Here is a 23706-nt window from a genome sequence, read left to right on the forward strand (position 1 = left end):
TTCGTTATTGAAAATGGAATTAACACCAGATCTAGCTTCCCAACACTTTCCTATTACGGAGATTATTTCTTCTTTAAAAAATTTTAATATTGTATAACTTCTTAGTAGACGTTAAGTTTGTTTTAAAGAAAAATAAATCTTTTTGTTTAAATTAAAATTACTTCAAAAAATTAAAAAATATTCAAATTGAAAATTTTGTTAAATTAATTAATGTCTATATGTTGATCGGTTATGTATGTAAAAATATTAATTCATTAGGCTTTGTACATACATACTTATTCTTATTTAGCAAACTTGTCTTGTAATCTGACTTAGTAATCTTAAAGTCGTTTTAAATAAAACTATCTTGGTAGCTTATTCTATTTTATATTTTGAAATTTATTTTTAGTCTTCAGTTATTTGCATGTTGTCAATTACAAGCACAATAAGTATTTAAAACAACTAGTTTGCGTAGAATTAGTTGTTAAACAATTTAAGACTTAAAACACTTCAAAGTATTAAAGTAACTTAAAAAAAACCTAACATTTTATATTTGTTTAGGTATCTTACAACTGAGTTTAATATTACAGTGACAATGGTAAATATATCCAAGTAACTTTGTCATATATAACACATGTTACTGCAAACACTTTCTTAATTTAAAATTTTATGAAGCATTTTAAATTTCTGTTTAATATCATTAGTCTTTAGAATAAAATATGTATCAGTTTTTTTTCCTATGCCTCATTTTTTCCTGATTTAACAAACATACTAAACTAGTTTTGTTTTACGTATCTAATCTATAATACCAAGCTACTAAAGTTGTAACGATGATAATTGTCTTCATCGGAATTAGACTATAGGTAAAGCGCATAAGTTTTTTAAAAAAAAGTTACAGGACGAATCATTATTTTTCAAGTTTTTTGGAATAAGAACTTCAACTTGTTAAACTCCAGTAAAGAACCCTAATTGTTTTTCTTACCTTAAACCGTAAGTACAAAACATTAAAATTTGTTCAAAAGCATCCAGTTAATTTTATTTGTAGTTGATAAATCTGAAAAGCTTACTTATTTTTTTCATATTATGATTGACTTGAACCAAAATTTTTATATAAAAACTGTTATTTTCTATCTGTAAGTATGTAAAAGTCCTTTTTTTGGCATAAGTTTTTACAAAACACATATTTTTACTAAATGTAGTAAACTGAAGATATAGAAGAAAATCGATTATAACCTGATTTAAAAAGTACTCATCAGACTTTATTTCTAAAAGAAATTAATTTTTGAAGCTACATCATAAATTTAAAGCTTAGGAAAAACCAATCATAACAAATGACTTATATTAGATTATTAATAATAGATTATTAATCATAAATTAACCATGCAGTTATATTTAAGCAATTAATAACTTTCACTTTAATTTTATACATTTTTTAGCTTAAATAAAACATATTAACATAAAATTAAGTTGATAATGGGGCTTTAGAGTTATTAAATCTATCATTTCATACCTATTTTTAACAGTAGAAATAAAGTTTAAAATTAATAGATTATTTTAATTAAAGTTTGTACACTTTTAATCTCTAACTTAATTTGAATTATTTTTTTTTTCTGCTATTACTGTAATAGATATAATTTTTTTAAATTCGTTAAACCAGTTAAAACTCAAAACATTATTTATATTTTTTATTAATTTATTATTTATTTCTAGCTTAAAAAACACACATTTATAGGAATAAAAACGGAACAAGAAAAAACTTTTTTAGCAAAAATATTTTACAAAAAATTTTAGAGTCCTACTTTTATAAAACTTTTAACAACAAAAATTTTCAGGAGAATTTTAAGTAATAACGCAGTTAAATGAACCTTAATAACACAAAAATTAGTTTTTTTAAACTAATAAAATTATTTCCACAATTTTCTGATGGAAGTGTTCCTTTCACTGTCCTTTTGCATAATCTGTAAAAAAAAAATATTTTTGATATATAAAAAACAACCACACAAAAACTAACTATTGGGTCAAAATTTTCATTCTTAGGTACACTTTTAACTGTGTGATTCTTATAAACATATTTCAAAAAAAAAAGCATCTAAATGTTTTTAACTTTTATCTAAATAAGAACAATCAACTATGATTGGGGAAAACTGTGTTGTCAGAAAAGCTAAATTTACAATAACTAATACTTTCTGCATACTTTTATAGATTATCTACAACAACTTTACTACAACTTAGTAAGTATAATGTCTATAAAAACTTTGCGTATAACCCCTAAAAGAAGGTTTAGCTGCATCAACGGGCGTTTAATTTTATATATTATCTTTAAACGTTACTCCCTAACAACACAACACCTGAGAACAAGTTGATAAAAATAATTTCTTACAAAATTTAAACTGTTTAATCCCTTACTAAAAACAGTCACCGATCAAACTACTTTAGCAACGGCTACTTTAAAACTTTACCGATCACTTTAAGAAAGTCCTTAACAATAACCACAACTATCAACAACTCGCACCTTAGCAACGGCAATTTTAAAATCTTCCTGGGTACGTCCACCCTTAAATCTTAAATGTATCTAAATATTACTAAACCCTTTACTAAAATCTCCGAAACTGCTATTGGAACCTTAAACTTATAACCACCCTAACAGCAACCATCCAATCAACTCTTCTTAGCAACTGAAATTCTTATTGGGTGAAATTAACCTCCTTTATAATAATGTACCACGGAACTCTTTATTATAACCTATACTAACAACATTATCCCTAACAACCAAGACACTTACCTTAGCAATTGCTATTTGGAAGTCTTCCTGGGTTACAGGCACCCTACAACTAAATCGTATCTAGATTCCACTGAACCCTTTACTTAAACACTTTAGCAACTACACCCCCTAACAACCACACCTAACAACAACAACAACTCACCTTAGCAACGGCCATCTGGAAATCTTCCTGGGTCACGTGCACCCTTCTTTCCCTGAGCGCGTACATTCCCGCTTCGGTGCAGGTTCCCTTCACTTCAGCACCCGACGCGCCACTCATCTGCTCAGCTATCTTGCGCAGGTTGATGCCACGCGTGAGGTTCATCTTGCGTGAGTGGATGCGCAGGATGTCCAAGCGAGCCTGTAAGAAGATTGAAACTTTATTTTATTTTACTTTATTTATATATATTAGTAAATTATGGGTCAAATAAGTTTGATGATCATTAAAGACCGTAATTCAATGTTTATATTGTACAGTAAAATTTTATTGCTATGATACCCAAGCAAGCCTTTTCGGTAAAAGATATAAAGATTAGAATAAATTAGGAGAATTAAAAATTAGCAGCCTTTTAGATATTTGAAGTGTTTAAAATTTCTTTATTATACATAATAGAAATGCTAGATAGAAATGTAGAAAATGAATGTTGAGTAGTTCAATGCTTTTTTTATTACTTAAAAAAAGAAAGATTGTTTTATAGTCTTTTTGTAACTCTGAAAATTTGAAAACATTAATAGTCTTTTTTTTACATATTTTTTTGATCATATAAAATATTAACAAACCTCTTCATTGGGTGCGGGGAACTCAATTTTCCTGTCAATTCTTCCGGGTCTGAGAAGGGCGGAATCCAAAATATCTATACGATTAGTCGCCATGATCACCTGTGAGATTAATATACATAGATGATTATTTGTGTGGTATTACTGGATAAAGCAACTTAATATAGTTCTGAAAGTCTACAAATGAACTGATAATAAATGAACTGGTAAAGTATACAAAAACTTATAGCTACAATTGATAGAGAAGTTGTTAAAAACTACACTTAATTTGTGATTATTAGTTTGAGTTTTGTATTAAACTATGATTTTTATAAATAAGCTTTAATAGACTTCAATCATTTTAAATGCTAATAACAGTTTATTTATTACTTTTAAGACTAAAAAGTGTTTTATTTATTTTAAACTAAAACCTGAAGTTCTGCTAAATACAGTCATTGTTTTACTTTAGTTTTAGACAAAGAACACAAAAAGTGCTGTTATAAATTACTAATATATTCATCGCAACATTTACCTTGATGTTCTGATGAGCTTCGAAACCGTCAAGCTGGTTCAAAAGTTCCAGCATCGTTCTCTGAACTTCGGAGTCACCGCCTCCGGAACCTCCTTCCAATCTGTTGTTAATCATGCGTTAGTTGTGTATATTATATTTATGAATAGTGTTTAATGAACTACTCAAATAAAAACATTTTAATATATGTTATCATGCTTTGTAAATATATCAGTGATATTCAACACAAATATTTAAATGAACCATTCTAGATCTGATATTAACATCAATAAAACTTTGAAAAGTTACATCATAATTTAATTACCTAGAAGAACCAATGGGATCAACTTCTAACATGAAAATTATAGAAGGAGAATATATAACATAACAATATATACAAACAAACTTTAATTAAAACACCTAGAAGAACCAATGGAGTCAGCTTCATCCATGAAAATAATACGAGAATATTTAACAACTTTTATATAAAATAAATCTAAATAAATAAATTTCAAATTTTACTTAAGTTACCTGGAAGAACCGATGGAGTCGATCTCGTCCATGAAAATAATTGAGGGAGAATGCTCTCTCGCCATCACGAACAATTCACGAACCATCCTCGATCCCTCACCGATGAACTTCTGCACCAATTCCGATCCGGACACCCTGTTTGAGTGCAACATTATTATGTTGTGTTTAACAACACCTATTATCAAGTTTCATATCTATTAGTTTCGTTTTATTTCAAAACAACTCTGATATCTATCTGCTGTATTTACTTTGCTTTTTAATCAACAGAGAGTTATTTCTAGTGATCAATGTAAAGTACAGTACGGAATAAAAAAAATATTACTTTTATCTTATTTATCAATAACTCTAGTTTCTACACTTTGTTGAAATGAGATGTTGGAAAATATTTTAATTTTAAATGCTTTTTTGACTTAATAACTTATAATAATTTACAAACAATAACTCATGCTTAATACTAACATTTAAATGCTTGCGCTCCTTACGAAAGAAACTTTTAGTAAAATTTATTAAAGAAAAGCTTTCATAAAAAAAGTCAAATATTAAAAATTTGGATAAAAATTTATTGATTAATTTTTACTAAGCACCCCAAAACAACTAACAAATCATATGAAAAACGAACCTGATGAAAGTACACTCGGTGTGATGGGCGACTGCCCTGGCGAGCAAAGTCTTACCGGTACCTGGTGGCCCGTACAAGAGCACACCCTTGGGTTGAGCGATACCAAGAGCTTCGAAAAGTTCAGGGTGCTTCACTGGAAGCTCGATCACTTCCTTGATCTCCTTGATCTGTTGATATCAAAATATAATTAAATATAATTAGATTTAACAAAAAAAATTTAATATGGTTTGTGATTTATTCATTAGTTTTTGATAAATGATCTTATACGAAAACATCTATTTTACATCTTACAAATCATGATCTCAACGTTATAAGAACTGTTAGAATTTTATGTTATTCAATTTGAAAAACTTTGATATAATTTTTATAAAAAGCTGTAAAACAATAAATAACTTGTACTTATTTTGACTCAAGAGGTCCCTAACATTTGTCCTAAATCATACTTTACAAATTTTATCAAACAAAAACTATTAAAAAAAGTCAAAATAAATTTAAAACATACCTGTTTGTCAAGACCTCCGACCATCTCGTATGTTGAATCGGGAACTTTTTCAACCATCATAAGACTCACAAGTGGATCCACCTTGTTCGGCAGGATCTTGTGCAAAACGTAAGAGTCTGATTTCAATGCTACCCTGCAGTTTGGTGTCACCTAAGAGATGTGAAATGTTTAGATTTTGTTTACTTAGGGTTGAGTTATGCATTAACATGTTTTGAGTTTCACCTAGTGGATGGAATACATATTAAATTCTTTGGTACAATTTTGAGTCATTTAGGTGAAATTAAGCAAAATTATAAGATGTTTTTCAAACTTTGGGATACAGTTTGCGTGTAGTTTTGTCACTAACTTTAACAGCTTGTAAATTTACATTACTATACTGAAACTTTATATATTGTTTTACATAAAATTGCATTTTATTTCATTTTTATTGTTTATCTTCAGAAGATATTTTTGAAACACTATTTTTTTTTCTTAGCTATTACAAGCAAACAAACAACTAACATCTTCCATCTTGATGTTTTTGTCGATGTCGACGACGAATTTTCCTTCCGGGTGAATTTTCACCAAAACCTTCTTCTTGTCGATGGGCTTCACAACTTCGCCCACGTAAGAACCCTGCTCTTGGAGAAGCTGGAGTTCCTCGCGAAGCATGCGCACTGAAAACAGCATTATTAATTATTTAGATTGTATTAAATGTGTCAAAACAGTTACAATTATTAATGTACAAAATGCTCTTGAAGAAGTTTCAACTCTTCGCGAAGCATGCGCACTGTTGGAGTTGTAATTATAAAAATTTACATTATATATGTGTGTTTATTTCATTTTAAGTGTAGTAAGTAGAGTGGCTCTGCGGTTTTAAGCGCATTACAACAATTTGGCAAGTATTTTTTATTTTACACTACTTTTATGTTCATCTACCTCATAGAATTTAAATAACCAAATATATATATATATAACACCAGTTATAAGATTACTTACTAGAGTCTAAATTAAATAAACTAACATTATTATAAAACCTATTAATATTTACAATGTTCTAAAAACATTTAGCATTGAGTTCATTGCGCTTTGCCTTATATATTATCTTGTTTTTATCTAAAATATATATTTATAAATAAAATAAAATTTATGCTCCAAACCTTTGGCGTTGAGCTCATTGCGCTGAGCTTCCAATCTCCTCTTGTTCTGAGCTTTCAAGCTGACAACCGCCTGGAGATCTTGTATCTTGATCTTGTAGTATTGCTCAACTCCCGGGCTCATCAGCGGAGTTTCAATGTCAAGCTGGGTTATCATGATTACTTTATTATTTTAAACTTAAATACCTAAAATTTTTATTTTGATTTTGTAGTATTATTTATATAATGTTTTGAGTTAGTTATAGATCTTGTAATATTGCTTAACTTCCGGGCTCATTAATGTAGTTTCAATGGCCAACCAGTGTATTGTTATTTAAAAAATAATGTTCTTAAAAAAGAATGAAGTTCTTATGTTTACTACACTTAGTAAAAGTAAGCATGACATATATTTACAAATGTGAAAATTGTGTTTTGATACATTGTTCGACTCCCAGGCTCATTAAAGGAGTTTGAATGTTTAACTAGTTAAAAAGTTATGTTAGCATATATTCAATATATGTGATTTTAAGTGTAATCTTAAATATGGTCTATCAATAAGTGTAGGTGAAGATAGATGTGGAGAGCTAGTTGACTTGATTATTTTTGACTTAATTTAATTCAATAATATTATAAAACAAAGACAAACAAAACACGAACTTTGGAGATTGATGTGGAGAGCTTTGTTATTTTCACTTATTTTAACTAAATAATATTATAAAACAAAGACAAACAAAACACAAACTTTGGAGATAGATGTGGAGAGTTTGTTGACTTGCGTCTCTCCTTTCTCCTTGTTGTAGTTTGAAATGTGCTTTGCTGTCATTGGTGGTTGTGTTATAACTATTTCTAAATATAAGAAACAAGAAAAAAAAAAACAATAGTTAGCTTTGAGGTGGCAAACAACTATATATAGGGTTCGTGCGCGATTTTTTTTTTTTCTTATTTAACCTGACTGAGATCAATTTAGCCTGACAATTTTTCAAAGCAAGGAAAATCCCCTTTAAAAGTCATTTTAGGTATTGGGGGGTATTGATTAGTACTATTGTAGCCTTCGACTTCAACCAGCTTTATCTCAAAAATATTTAGAGCTTTAAAAATCTGTAAAAAGCAACTCATAGCTTAGTTACAACTCAATAAAATAAGACTAAATTGTGAAAAAGGTGATTACCCCCCTATGACCTTAACATAAGAAATTCAGTGGTAAGTTTTAAAATAAGTGTTTCATCTAATCTATTACTAGTGTAAAAATTTAATATATATTACAAAACACAATTGTTCAATTTAATTAAGCACTAATTAAAAACATTATAACCAGAAGATTTTATAATAAAACGACGTGCATTGTCGTGTTTTATTAAAATTTAAAATGAAATGCTTACACACGAATATTAAAATAAGTAAAAAATGTTTATTATAGTATTTTGACTAGTACTTAAAATTGATACATAATTATAAATTTTAAACTCTAAATAAATACAGTGATTGTTGATGTCATATCAGATTTAAAAAGCTCACACTTAAATTTTTAAAAACCTTTAATATTTTGTTCTTTTGAAGAAAAATGAATTGTACCTAAAACTTGTACTCCCTCAAAAATTAGTACTTATATCTTAAAGCTAAGTTTAAGTGTTGTGATTATCTCTAATAATTTAAAACAAACAGTAAAATATAAAAATAAGCTGTAAAGAGTTTCAATCTAAAAAGTATTTGGTATAAAGCCTTTAAATTAGAAATTAAAACAGTTCAACCAATCAAGCTCTGAAAAACATAGCTGATGTAATCAAATTTAAACAAACAGCTAAGTTGTTGAACTTAACTGTAATGTTTAAACTGTAATTTTTTATGAATTTTCATAATTATGACTTATATAATCTACTCAAAACAAAATAATGAAGATTCTTAAAAAAATTTAGAGATTCAACAAAAGGTTTTAAGCATTTATTTTTACAAATACTGACTGATATTGTCTTTAATAATTAAATCTTTATTTAGAAATATTTAAAACATCCCAATTTGATCTTAAAAAGATTTCTCAATTTTTTTTAATCAAAAATTTTCAAGCATTTGAACTGAGAAAAACTAAGATTCTCAAATTTTTAAATAAAAAAACTGATTTAGCCTGACGTTTTTCAACTTTTTTCAAAAAAACTGATTTAGCCTGACGCGCACGAACCCTGTAATATTATTATCAAGCTTTTTTTACTACTATTATAGAAGTATTATCAAGCCGTATATACATAATATTTAGTTGTAGTTTGAAATGTGCTTTGCTGTCATTGTAGGTTGTTTATTTTTACACAAATAAATACTCGAAAATATTATAGCTAACTTTTAGTTTACTAAAAAAAATCCTGTTTTCTAAAAAGCTTGAGAGTTTATATGTGACTGTAATTAAGTAATGCAAACTTGCATCAGTTAACTCGTGACTGCTCTTTATTTTCTTTTTATCTAAACTTGCATCAGTAAGTTAGCCTAGCTTTTTTTTTCTTTAAACGCTTGGATGAACAAGAACTATAACTCAAAATTTTTCATTAAATTTAAACAGTTATCAAATGCAGCTTGATATACTGTTACAGTTGCTACTTTTTAATGAAATTCTTCACAAAAATCAGTTGCGAAGGTAGCAGTCTGTAAGTTGGATATAATTCTTTTTAAGCAATTAGCTATACAACTTTATTGTGGAGAGAAAATGATACTTTTAGATACTTGTATTAAGAACCTAATTATACACAACTTAAACTTGAGTTAAAGTTCTTGAGTTTAAATTGTACTTATAATTACCTAGCAACATTTCCTTTTGTTAGATCTTTTGACATTAATCAAAACTTTAAATTTATTTACTTATTAATGTGAAAAAAAAATGTTATACTGGTTTCAGAGAAACTTCTTCCAGGTTTTTGAAAGTACACACTTTTGGGTCTATTTTTAATTTACAATTAAGTTAAAAGTAGAAAACTGTGTTAAATAGTATAAAACATTGAAAAAAAAATTGTAAAACTATTTTAAATATGTTTTTAAAAAAATAATATAATGATGAAGAAAATTTTTTTTTGTGATAGATTTTTGTGTGAAATCCAAATTTCACTACTCAACATGTAAAATTTTAACTCCGGGTCTTCAAGTTTTTTTAGTGATTCTTGTTCAAAATTGTAGGTTTTTTAGTGAATATTGTTCAAAATTGTAGGTTTTTCCATGTTATTAGCCTAAATTGTCAAATTCCAGGGTTTTCCAGGATTCCAGGTTTAGTGGCTACCCTGTTGTTATTAAACTTGATTCTTGTTTTAATCTGTTTAGGGTTTCCAATCTTTTATGCAAAAAGTCTGTCTGGGTAACACTTAAAAAAAATTAAAAAAATATATTTTGTTTTGAATACTAACCAACTTTATAACAATGACTTAAGGACATTATTAGTAGATTTAGAACCGAAAGCATAATATTTAAAGAAAAAATGATTGAAGTCCTAGAAAATAGCCTAAGGTTTAGGAAAATACCCATATTAATGTGAGTCTTGTAAAAAACTTGCCTGAGTAAGCCATTTTTTAATAAAATTTCAATGTTTCAAGTAAAATTAAAATTTAACAAATTTAAGTTTAATACCACATATGTTACAAAAATTCTTTTTTCTTTCAATTTTTCACAAGAAAGCACATATTTCAGCTATTAATAGTAAAAAGAATGACTTATGATGTCAATGAAATCTTTATATCTTTACTCTTTCACAAGTATTTTTTATAAAAAAGGGGAAAAGTATAAAATATATCAAACTAATATTGTACTATAGATTTCATTTATTTGTTATAGCAATTAAAAATACTAGTAATGCTCTCTTAACTTATTTTAACATACTTAACATTATCAATATTTTAAGTTATCATTACAATACATTAAGAAATTTGAACTATACTTAACTTCATAATTTATTTTATCCTAAATCAGTTTTACATCCTAATTTGGTACTCCTAACACTAATGTTTACAAGTGATTTTATTTAATGCCTTATGGTAAACACAGATCTGTTTACATATTTTTTTTTTATATAAGCTCCTAATTGGTTCTAATTGAAAACCAAAAAAAAAAACTTCATACTGTTTAGTAAATTTTAAGGTATCTTATTTATACTTCATCAAGCAAAAAATCTAGCCTGAGTCAGCTAAAGCTTTTTTATATATATAAAAAATACAAAAAAAAAACTACTAAGTACTGTTTATCTAGATTGAATACTGAAAAAAAAAATCATTATCAAACCAAAAGGACTAAATACCTAAAAAAATATTTAAGAAAAGCAGTAATTACAACATGAAATCTACAGTTCTACAACAAAGCATGAACTTAAATAAGCTGGACAAGTTAGCCTGAAAACATATAAGAATTGGCATGTAATTATATCCAATTTTTCCTTTTTTTAATTTCATACTTTTCCAGTTAATTTAAAAACTCACAATAAAGAATATTTACCATTAAATGTTTTTTTCAACATAACATAATTGGTGCCTTTTTTTCTTAAACTTAATACAATTTAAAACTTACTGATCAAATAAAAACTTGTTTATTCAAATTCAGCAAATTCAACCATGACACATGCTCAACTTTATCAAAGAAACAATCCGACTAAAAAAGTTAAAAATTCAAGACCAAAGTGTCATTAATATATTTTTAAAGCAACTTTTAGTTTATTTTTCTTAACAAAGTCAAAAGCTGATACATAACAACTACATACAATACACATATAAAAGTTGTTTATAACAATAATAAACTAAAAAATAACTAAAAGTTTAAACATTTTATCTCAAAAGAAATATAAATACAAAAGATTACTTTTCCATATTTATTTTAATATGTATAATGTATGTAATTGTTTTGTTTTTTAAGCTTTTGACTTTGTTTAGAAAAATAAACTAAAAATTCCTTTGAAAAAATATTATTGACATTTTAGTCTTGAATTTTAAACTTATTTAGTGGAATTTTTTCTTTGATTAAATTGTGCATGTATCATGGTTGAATCTGTTGAATTTAAATAAATAACTAATAATTTAATCAATAAGTTTTTAAAATTTTTAACTTTGTGAAACAAAACAAATTTTATGATATCTTAATTCTTTAAATCAAATTGATTTGCTTTTATATCTTGTTTTATTTTTAACTATACACTACCCACCATGTTGAATCTCTTTATCAGACTTAATTTGTCAGAATTTATCTCTAGTGCAACAACCCAACATAGTATTTTTTAGTTATTGTTTACAATAAGCATCAAATAATTTTTTAAATTTTTGTTAAGTTTCTTTATTGCAAGTGAAAAGAACAAAATTTATATTAAAAATGTTGATATCCAATAAATTATATTTTAATATTTAATAGTAAAACACTATTCTAATTGATAGAACTTAAATATTTTCAAGACACAACTAATACAAATTAAAATAAAAGGTATAATAAAAGATATAAATTAAAATAAATATTAGAATGTTTTTACTCAACATTTTATTCAACCACCTTTTTATGACCATTTTAACTAAGCTTATGTCAGAGTTTTACTAAATTTCAAAAAATTCAGAGTGTTTTTATAACAAGATTTTTATAAATAGTTATGTATAAGACTCAATATTAATTTTGGAAAAAATGGCTTTTACAAAGTGCCAATTTGGTCTTTATAGACAAACTTATAAAGACTGTCTATAGTAAAAGAATACTTATTTTAGCTTTAATTTTTTCAATTTTTAGAAATGGCATTTTTATAACTCTTATTTAATTTAAGGGGATATATTTTATTCGTTTCCTTTTATTTTCTATTTATCTTGCAATATTTTTTTGCAGAAATTAGTTTTTTTTTGACTGTAACTTTTTTGACTCTTAAGTCAGTAGTTTAGAAAAAATGTTTATTTATTAACAATTCAATATATAAATACCTTGCAACATGACTTTCTTCATATTAGAGTTTTTCAAACTGATTGTAAATTTCAATTACTTGTATTAAACACTAAGTTAATTATCCACAACATTGTGATAGTGTTTTAATTACTAAAATTAAGTAATATAATTTACAAACACAAAAATATATGTATGCTATGTTATTTTTTATTTACTTTACAACACGCCTTTTTGCAGGATATACTTTTTTTAATAATTGTAACTTGTATATACATGTAGTTTACGAACAACAAAACAGCTGCATACTATTGATTTTTAAGCAACATGTTATTTTGCAGTATTCCCTCAATTTTGACTAGAATTAACTACTACATACAAGTACTTTTTTATTTACCTTGCAACATGTCTTTTGCTAGTTCTGGCTTCTTCTTGACCAACTGTATTGTCTCCTTGCCGCTCGGGCTGGGCTTGGCTCTCTTGTTGGGGCTGGCTGCTGACGTGGGACTGGTCTGTTGCTTGGACTGGCGCAAAGTTGACGTGCGAGATGGTGATTTAGATGATGATCTTCGTCTCTATAGGATAAATTGCATTAATTAATATTAATATTTTTATTGGGAAAATAATATTATCTATTTATTGTTATTTTTTTTATTGGTGTAAAGTTGAAGTGCAAGACGGTAACTTTGATGAAAGGAAGCAGAATTGATTGGTTTAAATCCTTGTGCCAATGAATGCACTTATATTTACAAATTATAGAAGTCTTGGAAAAGAAAACCATTAATTGACATAATTACTCAAGTATTTAGGCAAGTTTTTCCTTAGAAGAAGGTAGGAAACAGTATACTTTGGTAATTTTGGTTATCCAATTTTGTTATTGTATATTGTCCATCTTGTATTTCATTTACATTATTTTGTGTTAGTTATCTTAATTAAATATTATTTCATTTAGATTATTAATAATATATAATTATACATTTGCAATGTATACAGTTTTTATAGTTTACAGATGATTTTTGTAATTCTTAGCTTTAGTAATTCCAATTAAGGGCATAGGGGGTCCACCTTGATTTTTACAACTAACTATTTTTTGTTTTTTAATCTAAAATTTTATTTTTTCATACTTTTAAAATTCCAACATTAAAAGTCTTTTAAACTATATAAGGAATGTTTCCTAAAAGTTTGAGGTCTTTAGCTCAAAAAATGAAGGAGAAGATAGATTTTTAGTGATTATTTAAATTTCCATGAAAATTGACCCTGAAAAATTTGCGGTCCATATGTTTGTATCGAAAACTTTTTCTAAAAATTACAATATCTCAAAAGTTAAATAAGACTTTTCAATTCTATAAAAACTGACTTGTAGTTTGTACTTTAAGCTTTTATATAAGATTCAATGTTATTTTTAGTAAAAAAAATGTCAAACCCCCCCCCCTATGCCCTTAAATTGATTTTTTAAAGCTCATTGATATTCATAACTATCAAATAAACATGGTTTACTTTGTAAAGCTGTAATGACATAGACAAATATTGGTAACCAATTTATGTTTACTTAGTATTTTTAATTTACAATTATTTACTTTTTTATTTTCAACTTGAGACTCTGACGCAGGTCTAGCTCTCTGTGAGAAGAAACAAAAAAATCAAATATTATAGTAATAAAAATGAAACTATAGAATGTCTAAATCTTACAGTAACAGCTGTTAATATTTTTTTGTAATTTTATTTATAATCTGCACCACTACTTAGAAGAAAAAGAAATTAAAATAACTGTTATGAGGTCACACGTAATAAATAGTTTTAACAAACAAGAACTGTTTGATTGCAATGATACATACCCAAGTATTGGTAACAAAAATGATTTAGTATTTTATTTGACTTTTTTTGAAGTGGGAACTTTAGACTTTGATGCAGATCTATTCAATGGCTGTTAGAGTAAAAATAATAAAAAAAAATGAATGAAATATGCAATTTTATAAATACATAAAATACTGTGTTTTATGAATAGTTTATATTTATGAAATTTAGTATTTTCTTGAAGCTATTAAATTATTTTTCTAATTTAAATAATTCAAGCAAATATTCCACAATAAAAGCTCATTGATATTAAATACTATCAAGTCAGTACAGGTTATGTTTAACGATTTTATAGAAAAATTGGTAATTAATAAAAGTTTAGTTCGAATTTTAATACTTTTAGTTTTTTCCTATCAACTGGAGATTTTGAGGGAGTTCTTCTTCTCTGTGTGAAGAAACAAAAATAACATATAACTTTTATTTTAGTATAAATAACACTTGTAAAAATTTTAATTTAGCTGGTAGCAACAGCTACTTAAATTTGTTTTAAACTTTATTTGTTCAAACTCATAAAGTAATTACACAACAATTATAAAGTCATTGGTATTTGACATTTTTGATATACAAAAACTTCATGGTTTAATGATATTTGCACACAAATGTTGGTAACAACATAATCTTTTTTATTTTTTTACTTTCTTTGAACTGGGAACAGGAGACTTCGGTTCGGACCTACGCAGCTGTTGGTAGAAAACAATAAAACAAATAGTCACTCTATTGATGGTTACAAAAATAAATGAACAAATTATGTAACAACTTATGTTAAGGACATGAGGGTGAATATTTTTTTACATAACCAGGTTTTCAGGGTTACGCGTTTTTAGGATCTACTTTTAGTTTAAAATTAAATTTAAGGTTAAAAAGTATGTTATTGGTATTATTAAATTGAAAAGATAACTTAAAGCTTTTTTAAATGTGTTTTTTGAAACAAAAAAAATTTTGATGACAACAAAAAATTTTATCTATATAATGATTTTTTGCGTCAAATCAAAATTTTACTACTTAAGATTTAAAAATTGGTTGAAATTCCAGGTTTTTTCAATATTTTTCTAACTCCCAAGTTTTTCCAGGTTTTTTGGCAACCCTGTAGGTACCATTTACTTTTTATCACTTATAAAAGTTCAGGCAACTTTTGAGACATAAGCAATCAAAGTTTGAAAATTTTACATGTTTCGAATGAAAGTTCCAAGCTAAATGGCTAAAAAATATTATTTTACTCCAATCTTTCTCTTTTTTTAATTTTGGATAAATCATCTTAAGACATAATCAATCTAATCTTTACAGTTTTTTAAATAAATATCAGAATGGACAATTAAAATGTTTACTTTTTTTGAAAACAAACAAACAAACAAACAAGTAGACTTTTTGGTCATAATGTTTGTATATAATGAAAATTTGCTCAGACAGAATTCTAATTTATTAAGGAACAACTCAAAAAAGTTCAAGGTCTTAAGCTTCCAAATTAAAGGTAGACAGATTTTTAGTTGTATATTAAGTTATGGAGAAAATTTGTTCTTAAAAATATGAGGTGCATAAGTTTTAATTGGAAACTTTCACAAAGATGACTGTGTCTCATAAGTTAATTGAAATTTTATTATGATATAAAAAATAATCAAAATCTTTTTATTTTTACTTATAATTTAAAATCAATGCTCATTTGTAAAAAAAAATACATTAAACCCCCAATGCCCTTAATTGTTTGTTTTTATGATGTACCAAAAAATAACTTAGTTTTTTATTTTGGCATCTTAATGCTGTTTAAAATTACCATAAAACTTTGACTGAAAACTTATGGTAATAGGTTTTAAATATTTTTTAATATAATACAAAAGATGTTTAATGCTGTTTAAAATTCAAAATAAAATAAATATTATACTTAAGCTATAAGATCATAAAAACTAAAAAGAAGTTTAAGTAAGTAATTTAAGTTTGTTTACTATTTTAATTAATATTTATTACTTTTTTCTTGTCAACTGGAGACTTTGATTCAGTTCTACCTCTCTGTAAGATAAGAAACAAAAGAAAAATTGAATTTAACGTTAGTTTAGTAAAAAAACTATAAATATTCAAGTAAATAAGAGCTATAAAAATCTGCTGGTAACTTAGTTGATTAAAAACACTACTTAAATTTAAATTAATTTTCATAAGGTCACTGACATTGAATGTTTTTTGAAGTATGTATTTATTGAAATTTTACAAACACAAATATTGGTAACAAACAAGTTTTTAGTTTTTTTTTTTATTAATTTTTTATAGTAGAAACTGGAGATTTTTGTGCAAATCTAAGCTGCTGTTAGAGAGAAACAAAAAAAAAAGCAAACTATTGATGAAAGCTGCAATGATACATTTAGAGTTTTTGGTTACAACAAAATTTTAGCATAAAGATGTTAATGGTTTTTTTTAATAATCAATCTATGCTAATTTTAAATTCAAATTGTTTTTATAAGCTTATTTATATAATATGATGCTGATAAAAAGGATAATTGGTAATAATTGTGGTTAGATTTTTTTTAGTAAAATTGAAGTAAAAATAAAAAATACTCTAAAAATCTTTACATGTTATGGTAAGAGTATTGGTTAATCTTAACATGTCAATATTTTCATTAAAATATGTATAAAAATTAAATAAGTCACTACAAATTTTTATTTCCAACTTTAATTATTATAAAAAAAATTTTTACTTACCTTAGTTGTATAAATAGTTACATAAAAAACTGTACTTATAAAAAATACTTGAAACATAATTTATTTTATAAAAAATTGACATATTATAATTAGTTTGCATAATAAAGATAAACTTAAGGTTGTAATTATATAGATACAAAACTATTGTTTAGCAAATAATGGTCATTTAGTATTGTTATCTATTTGTGTTTACTTTTTTCCTTTCAACTGGAGACTTTGAGTCAGATGTACTTTGCTGTGAGAAGAAAAAAATAAAACAATTTTTAATTACTTTTATTTAATATACACAAAACTTATGAATTTATTCTTTCAAGACTTTATTTTACAAACTTAGTTTTGGTCAAAGACCTCATCAGTGCTTAAATAAAAAATCTTATTTAAATATATTTCTATTTGTACAAGATTTTTACAAGCACTGACGAGGTCTTTGACCAAAACTTAGTTTGTAAAATAAAGTCTTAAAAGAATAAATTCATTTTCCTCTATTAGTTGAGATCTCTTTATTTGCTTTCTAAAAATCAAAACATTTTAAAACACTTATTAAGTTTATTCAGTGTTTTAGTTATAACAGCAACTCTGTTTTAAATAAACAGCTGGCAATCTTTATACTGCTGATAAAACCTAGATATAACTTAAAATAATTAATATAAGGTTATTAACAAAAAAATTCTCTTGATATAAAAAAAATACTACTATTAAAAATAAAAACAATATTTACCAATCTTTGTTGGAATACTGCATAAATTTTATTAAATATCAAAGCTACACACAAATAACTTAAGTTTCTCACTAAATAAGTTTTAAAAATTACAAAAACAAATTTATTAAAAGAAAAGAAACTTCACAGTAAAAAGTTTCTTTTAAATTATTTAAAATTACAACTACATACTATAAATAAATCATCAACCTTGATTGTAGTACTGTATGAATTATATTAAATGTCAAAATTATACACAAATAACTAAAGTTTCTTACTAAGTAACTTTTTTATAACAAAATTATTAAAAAACAAGAAGCTCCTCACCTTAGTTGGAGTACTGGTGCCTTTTTTCTTGGACCTACCAGCCATATACTGACAAAACAAACGGTTTGGAAAAAAATTTAGAAAGTAAAAAGTTCTTGCCTGCTACACTGTATGTATATGAAGGGGTTTAACAGTATACTATCACAAATAAACACCTGAAAAATTATGAAAGCTTTTGTAGTTGTCATAACATTTTTAATTAATACTTTGTTAGCTTTAGTTAAGCACATAAATAAACAGTATTTTATACTATAATGCAGTATTCTGAAATTAAAAATTTAAAGCTCTTTTGTCTCATACACTGTATGTATGAAAGGGTTTAGGTGTATATTATCAAAAATAATTGATTGATGAATTCAAGTAAGTATTTGTGATTGTTAGAAATTTTACTGTCAATTTACAATTATACTGGTTAAACAAACGGTTGAAAAAATTATGAAAGTAAAAAGATCTTGCTGAGGACTGCTACACTGTAATATGTATATAAAGGAGTTTAACAGTATACTATCAAAAATAAATACCTAAAAATAATGTAGAACTTTATTTTACATTTTTGTGGTTATATATGTTGATACTCTTTGAGTCCAAAAAGTGTCCTGATAGACTTTAAACAGAGTTCCCCTCTTTCCAAAAATTATAGGGAAACCCATAAAATATAGCAAATTTATAGTTAAAATATCAAAAAAGAACAATGAATTTTAAACATAAAAACATAACTTAAAGGTACAAAAAAAGGTTCTTAAAACTTTGTTGGTCTAATCTTTATAAGAGTTTCAAAAACCGATTGAAAGAAAGTTTTTTTTAATTTTCAACTTTTTTTTTCCTTGAGGGCATAAGGGGGTCAACTCCTTTTTTTTTTGAAATTTAATCTTATTCTATATAGTTTTTATTAAGCTACAAGAAGATGCTTTTTACAGATTTTGAAATTTCAAAATAATTTTTGAGATATAGCCGATCAAAGTCGGAGGCAACAATAGGTTCCTTATGGGAGAGACAAACTAAAACGGCAAAAATAGACTATTTCACTAAACAGTTTTTTTTTTTTTATAAAATATTTATTTGTGAATCTTTTTTAATTTTATTCCAACAGAACTTTCTAAATATTGCAAGGGACATTTCCTGAAAATTTGAGGTAGTTATCTCAAAAAACATAGGAGGAGTTAGATTTTTAGTTTCTAGTTATTTGCCGTTTAGCCATAAGGACCCTATTGTCGCCTCCAACTTTGACCAGGTATATATCAAAAATTATTTTGAATTTCTAAAATATGTAAAAAGCATTTTGTAGCTTAGTAAAAATTATATAAAATAAGATTAAATTTCAAAAACAAAGGCATTAATCCCCCCTATGCCCTTAATAAACATAAAAACTAACCCTTTTTTAATTTTTGGTCATAAAATTGTTAATATTTAATTGTTAATCTATTCTAATATTTAGACTTTAATACTGCACCAGGGAAAATTTTATAAAAATGTAGAGTAACAGGGTCAAACAGATTTTTTTGTTGATTTTAGGTGAATTTTTAAATTTCTAAAAAACTGAAAATAAAAAACTTACAGTTTAGGTTTGCAATGTACAGTATTTTTAAATGACATAGTAAAGTATTTTTTAAAAGTTATGTGTTATTTTACAAACACATAGTACAGATTTTTTATTAGCCATTAAGGCCATAGGGGGGTTCCGACATTTTTTTTTTACAAAAATTAACTTTGGCTTTTATATGAAAGCTTTAAATACAAACTAAAAGCCAGTTTTTATAGAATTCAAAAATATCATTTAACTTTTGAGATAATTTATTTTTTGTAAAAGTTTCTGATACAAACGTATGGACTGCAAATTTTTCAGGGTAATTTTCTCGGAAATTTAAAAATTCACTAAAATCTATCTCCTCCTTCATTTTTCAAGCAATCATCTTCAAATTTTCAGGAAATGTTTCTTATATTATAAGGAAAAAACAGTACTTTAAAATTTTAATAATGTAAAAAAATTAAAAAATATTCTCACAAAAATTGAAAAAAAAGTGTTTTTTTATCAAAAAAATTATATTTTTATATTTTTTTTTTTAATTCCAAAGTAATCTTTTTTTTGTTATTGTATAAAGATTAGACTGTGAAAGTTTGAAGAAGATTGCTTGAAAAATGTAAGAGGAGATAGATTTTAAATAAAATAGTTTTTTTTTTGCTGCTTTAGTTTTCCCTTTCCATAGGGAACCTATTATGCAGCCCCACTTTGACTAGTTATATCTCAAAAAAAAAGTTTGAATTTTTCAAAACGATAAAAAGCATCTTCAAGCTTAAAAAAAAACTCTTTAAAATAAGATCAACTTGTAAAAAACATGACTTACTCCACCCCCCTATGGCCTTAATTAAACTTTTTAATGTTTTAGATCTCCCTTGTAAGTTATGTTATCATCTTTTAAAATAAACATTTTTACCTTAGTTGAAAAATAAACAATTTATCTTTTTAAACATACAGCCATCAATAGGAAAAAATGACTAGGTAGTAACTTTAGCATTTATTTTACAAATACAAAACTTTTTTTCAGCTTAAATCCAAATTTAGAGTCTAAATGAAAAAAAATATATTTGTATGGATGACAACTAAAATGCAATTCTGAATAAAAGTATTGTTTTAGCTAAGTTATTGCACGTTTACTTATAAAAGTTTGCATATGTTTGAACTTTTATAAAAGCCTTTAAAACCGTTTTTTAACTTATTGTCAATCTAACTTTTAGGTTAAAAAAGCTAGTTAGTAGTCTGAGTTTTAAAAATTAATATTAAACATTACCAGAAAAAATTGAAAAAAACTGTTAAGGGCATAGAGGGGTCAACATCTTTTTTTTTTTGAAATTTGATCTTTTATTATGTAGTTTTTACTAAGCTACAAGAAGATGTTTTTACATATTTTGAAAATTCAAAATATAATTTATGAGATATAGCAGGTTAAATTCGGAGGTAACAATAAGTTCCTTATGGGAGGCACAAACTAAAACGGCCAAAAATAAATATCTCACTAAAAACTTCTATATATGTTTTTTTTTTTTGTAACTCAATTTTTTTTTTAATTTTGTTCAGATAGAATTTTTTAAATTTTGCAAGGAACATGTCCCTATTAGATTGAGGTAGTTATCTCAAAATACGTAGGAGGAGATAGATTTTTAGTGAATTCTACTTAATAGCATTTTTACTTTGTGACCCTCCTTAGGAACCAATTGTAGTCTCGACTTTGATTGGCTATATCTTAAAAAATGTTTTGAGATTTAAAAAATTTGTAAAATACAACTTGTAGTTTTGTTAAAACTCTTTAAAATAAGAACAAAGTGTAAAAAAGGTGATATACCCCTCCTCCTCCCCACCGCCCAAAACCTAGTAACTTTTATAAAATTTATTATTTTATTATTTATTGCTGTTTATTATCCTTTTCCTAATATGAATTTAAAATTAGCACACAACAAACCAAATTAATTTGTTTAAAACATCATTTGTGATTTTTTTCAGTTAAACATTTATCTCTTTTAATATCAATAAAAACAAATTATACAGTAATCTTCCTTTATTCTACCAACATATGTTTCTGTGTGTCAACGAATCAACACACTTCAACTGGGTTGTTAATAGGAAAGATAACTTTTCTCTTTTAATATCTTCATTTTAATTGGGATAAAAGTTTAAATAAATTTACTACAAAATGTTATAATTTTCATTAAGCTTAACAGTTTGGCAAATATGCAAATCTAATTGATTTTTTTATTGGAAAGTATCAATTCATTCTGGAATGTTCTAAATTTTCTAAGAAAAAATTACAGTATTCTTGAACTAATTAGTATTTTTTCAAAAAACAAATAAATTAGATTAGCATGTTTTCCAAACTATTAAGCTTTTTTTAAATCATAACACTTTGTATTTTAATAATAATAATGTTATATTTATTTATTTATCATTGTCCCAACTAAAACAATGATATAAAATAGATAAAAGTTTAGGTTAATAAAATCATATATAAATAGAGCTTTTTTATATTTTAATGAGATATGGATATTGAAGGCAAAAAACTTATAATAAAGTAATCTTAATTAAAAAAATTAGATAATACTTAATGAAGCTTTCAAGCCAAAGAAAATTAATATTAAAAATTGTTATGCCAAAGGTGTAAATAATACAGATCACAGAACTGTATAAACGAACTATATTATATTTAGTCTGATATGATTTTAATTTACTATTTATTTTCGAATTTTACTTATTTAAAAAGTTAATGACAAAATTGTGGACAAAATTTGGTGTTACTTCATTTCAAAACTTTTAAAATGGATTGTCATGATAATTAACAACATTGAAAAATCCCCTTTTTTCTTGTAAACTAATTAATTATTTTTACAATGTACAAAAAAAAACATTCTTTAATTTTAGGTACCTTTCGAAACATAACTTTCAGAAACAAAACAAAAAACATGTTTAAGAAACAATTTTTTTTTTTTTTACTGTTGAATTTAAAATACTTTGAAACAACTTTTTATCTTTATTGAGGTGTATTTATGAAATCAGTAGAAAATGTCTGAAGAAAACATATTAAAAACATTAAATACATGAAAATGTTAGATTTTTTTAATGTTTTTAAACATTACTATATACAATTTAATTTTAATGTAAAAAGCAAAACAGAGTATAAAAATTTCAATCATCTTTAAAACTTAATGCAAGTTAGGTAAGATTTAAAGTGTAGTGATTTACAGTTCTGATTTTTTTTTTAATATTAAGTTTACTTTTGTTGTAAAAAATTCGAATCTTATCAGAAAAGCTATACAGCTCAGAAATAAACTGTCTAATAAAATAGCAATAAAACTATTTACTCACAAAGCTTTCATCGTTTATAGACATTATCAATGTAGTAAACGGCTTTTTTCAAATAAAAGTTTTTATAACCCTGATCTGAGTTATAGATCTTTCAAAATTTTCTGTAAAACTTTTGCTTAAAGCAGTAGCTTTATTTAGAAATAACTAGACTAGTATAATAATTTGAAGTTTGGGGACCTTGCGACTAACAAAACATTTTTAGGCTAAAAAAAGTATATTGTAATTAAACCAAACCAACTGAAGGTTCATAGTATTAATAAGTAGTTTATAATACTAATAGCACTAATTAAAAAAAAAACTTAACTTCTTAAAGCCATGACGTAACAACTACTATACAACAAAAAATTCATAACAAAAACTACTAATAAAAGACTCTTTTGCATTTTGAACAGCATGCTCAACTTTAACAATTAATGTATTTTTTGGAGTTTGAGCTATTACTGTTATTTTAAACTAAAGTTTGTATATTTATATTGTATAATAAACTGCATTTTTTTAACTTGATGTTCGTGATAACTGACAACAAGCTAGAAATAATGTAGTAGAAATTTTAATTTTAGCATTTAAGAAGGTCAATTAGTTTTGTAAATAAATATATTTGCTTTTGGAATAGGTAACTTTCAAACAAATGAATTGAAGTTTTTAAAAGGAATCC

The 23706-nt window shown here is 25.4% G+C and overlaps 1 protein-coding gene across 1 annotated transcript; it reads right to left on the reverse strand.

The window, feature by feature from the left end:
* Positions 1–1693: 1693 nt before the first annotated feature.
* LOC145840418 (26S proteasome regulatory subunit 8) lies at positions 1694–18350 on the reverse strand. The gene is made up of 12 exons (XM_082947674.1): positions 18200–18350; positions 13034–13211; positions 7514–7587; positions 6796–6937; positions 6158–6312; positions 5657–5806; positions 5155–5321; positions 4536–4670; positions 4029–4128; positions 3521–3619; positions 2904–3101; positions 1694–1937 (listed from the first exon to the last, which is right to left on the reverse strand). Exons 1-12 carry the CDS (start codon positions 18242–18244, stop codon positions 1884–1886), a joined length of 1497 nt encoding a protein of 498 aa, XP_082803800.1. The 5' UTR covers positions 18245–18350; the 3' UTR covers positions 1694–1883.
* Between the last annotated feature and the right edge of the window lie 5356 nt (positions 18351–23706).

The sequence above is a fragment of the Thalia democratica genome, chromosome 7 (genome assembly GCF_965202585.1).
Source record: "Thalia democratica chromosome 7, ktThaDemo2.hap1.1, whole genome shotgun sequence".
In the NCBI taxonomy this organism is placed as follows: Eukaryota; Metazoa; Chordata; class Thaliacea; order Salpida; family Salpidae; genus Thalia; species Thalia democratica.

Excerpts from the sequence above, each read along its gene's own strand:
- LOC145840418 (XM_082947674.1), bottom strand. The coding sequence starts at position 18,244 with ATGGCTGGTAGGTCCAAGAAAAAAGGCACCAGTACTCCAACTAAG. Across the intron at positions 6,313-6,795 it reads CAATGAGCTCAACGCCAAAG|TGCGCATGCTTCGCGAGGAA; the intron begins GTTTGGAGCATA and ends TGCTGTTTTCAG. Across the intron at positions 5,807-6,157 it reads AAAACATCAAGATGGAAGAT|GTGACACCAAACTGCAGGGT; the intron begins GTTAGTTGTTTG and ends CACATCTCTTAG.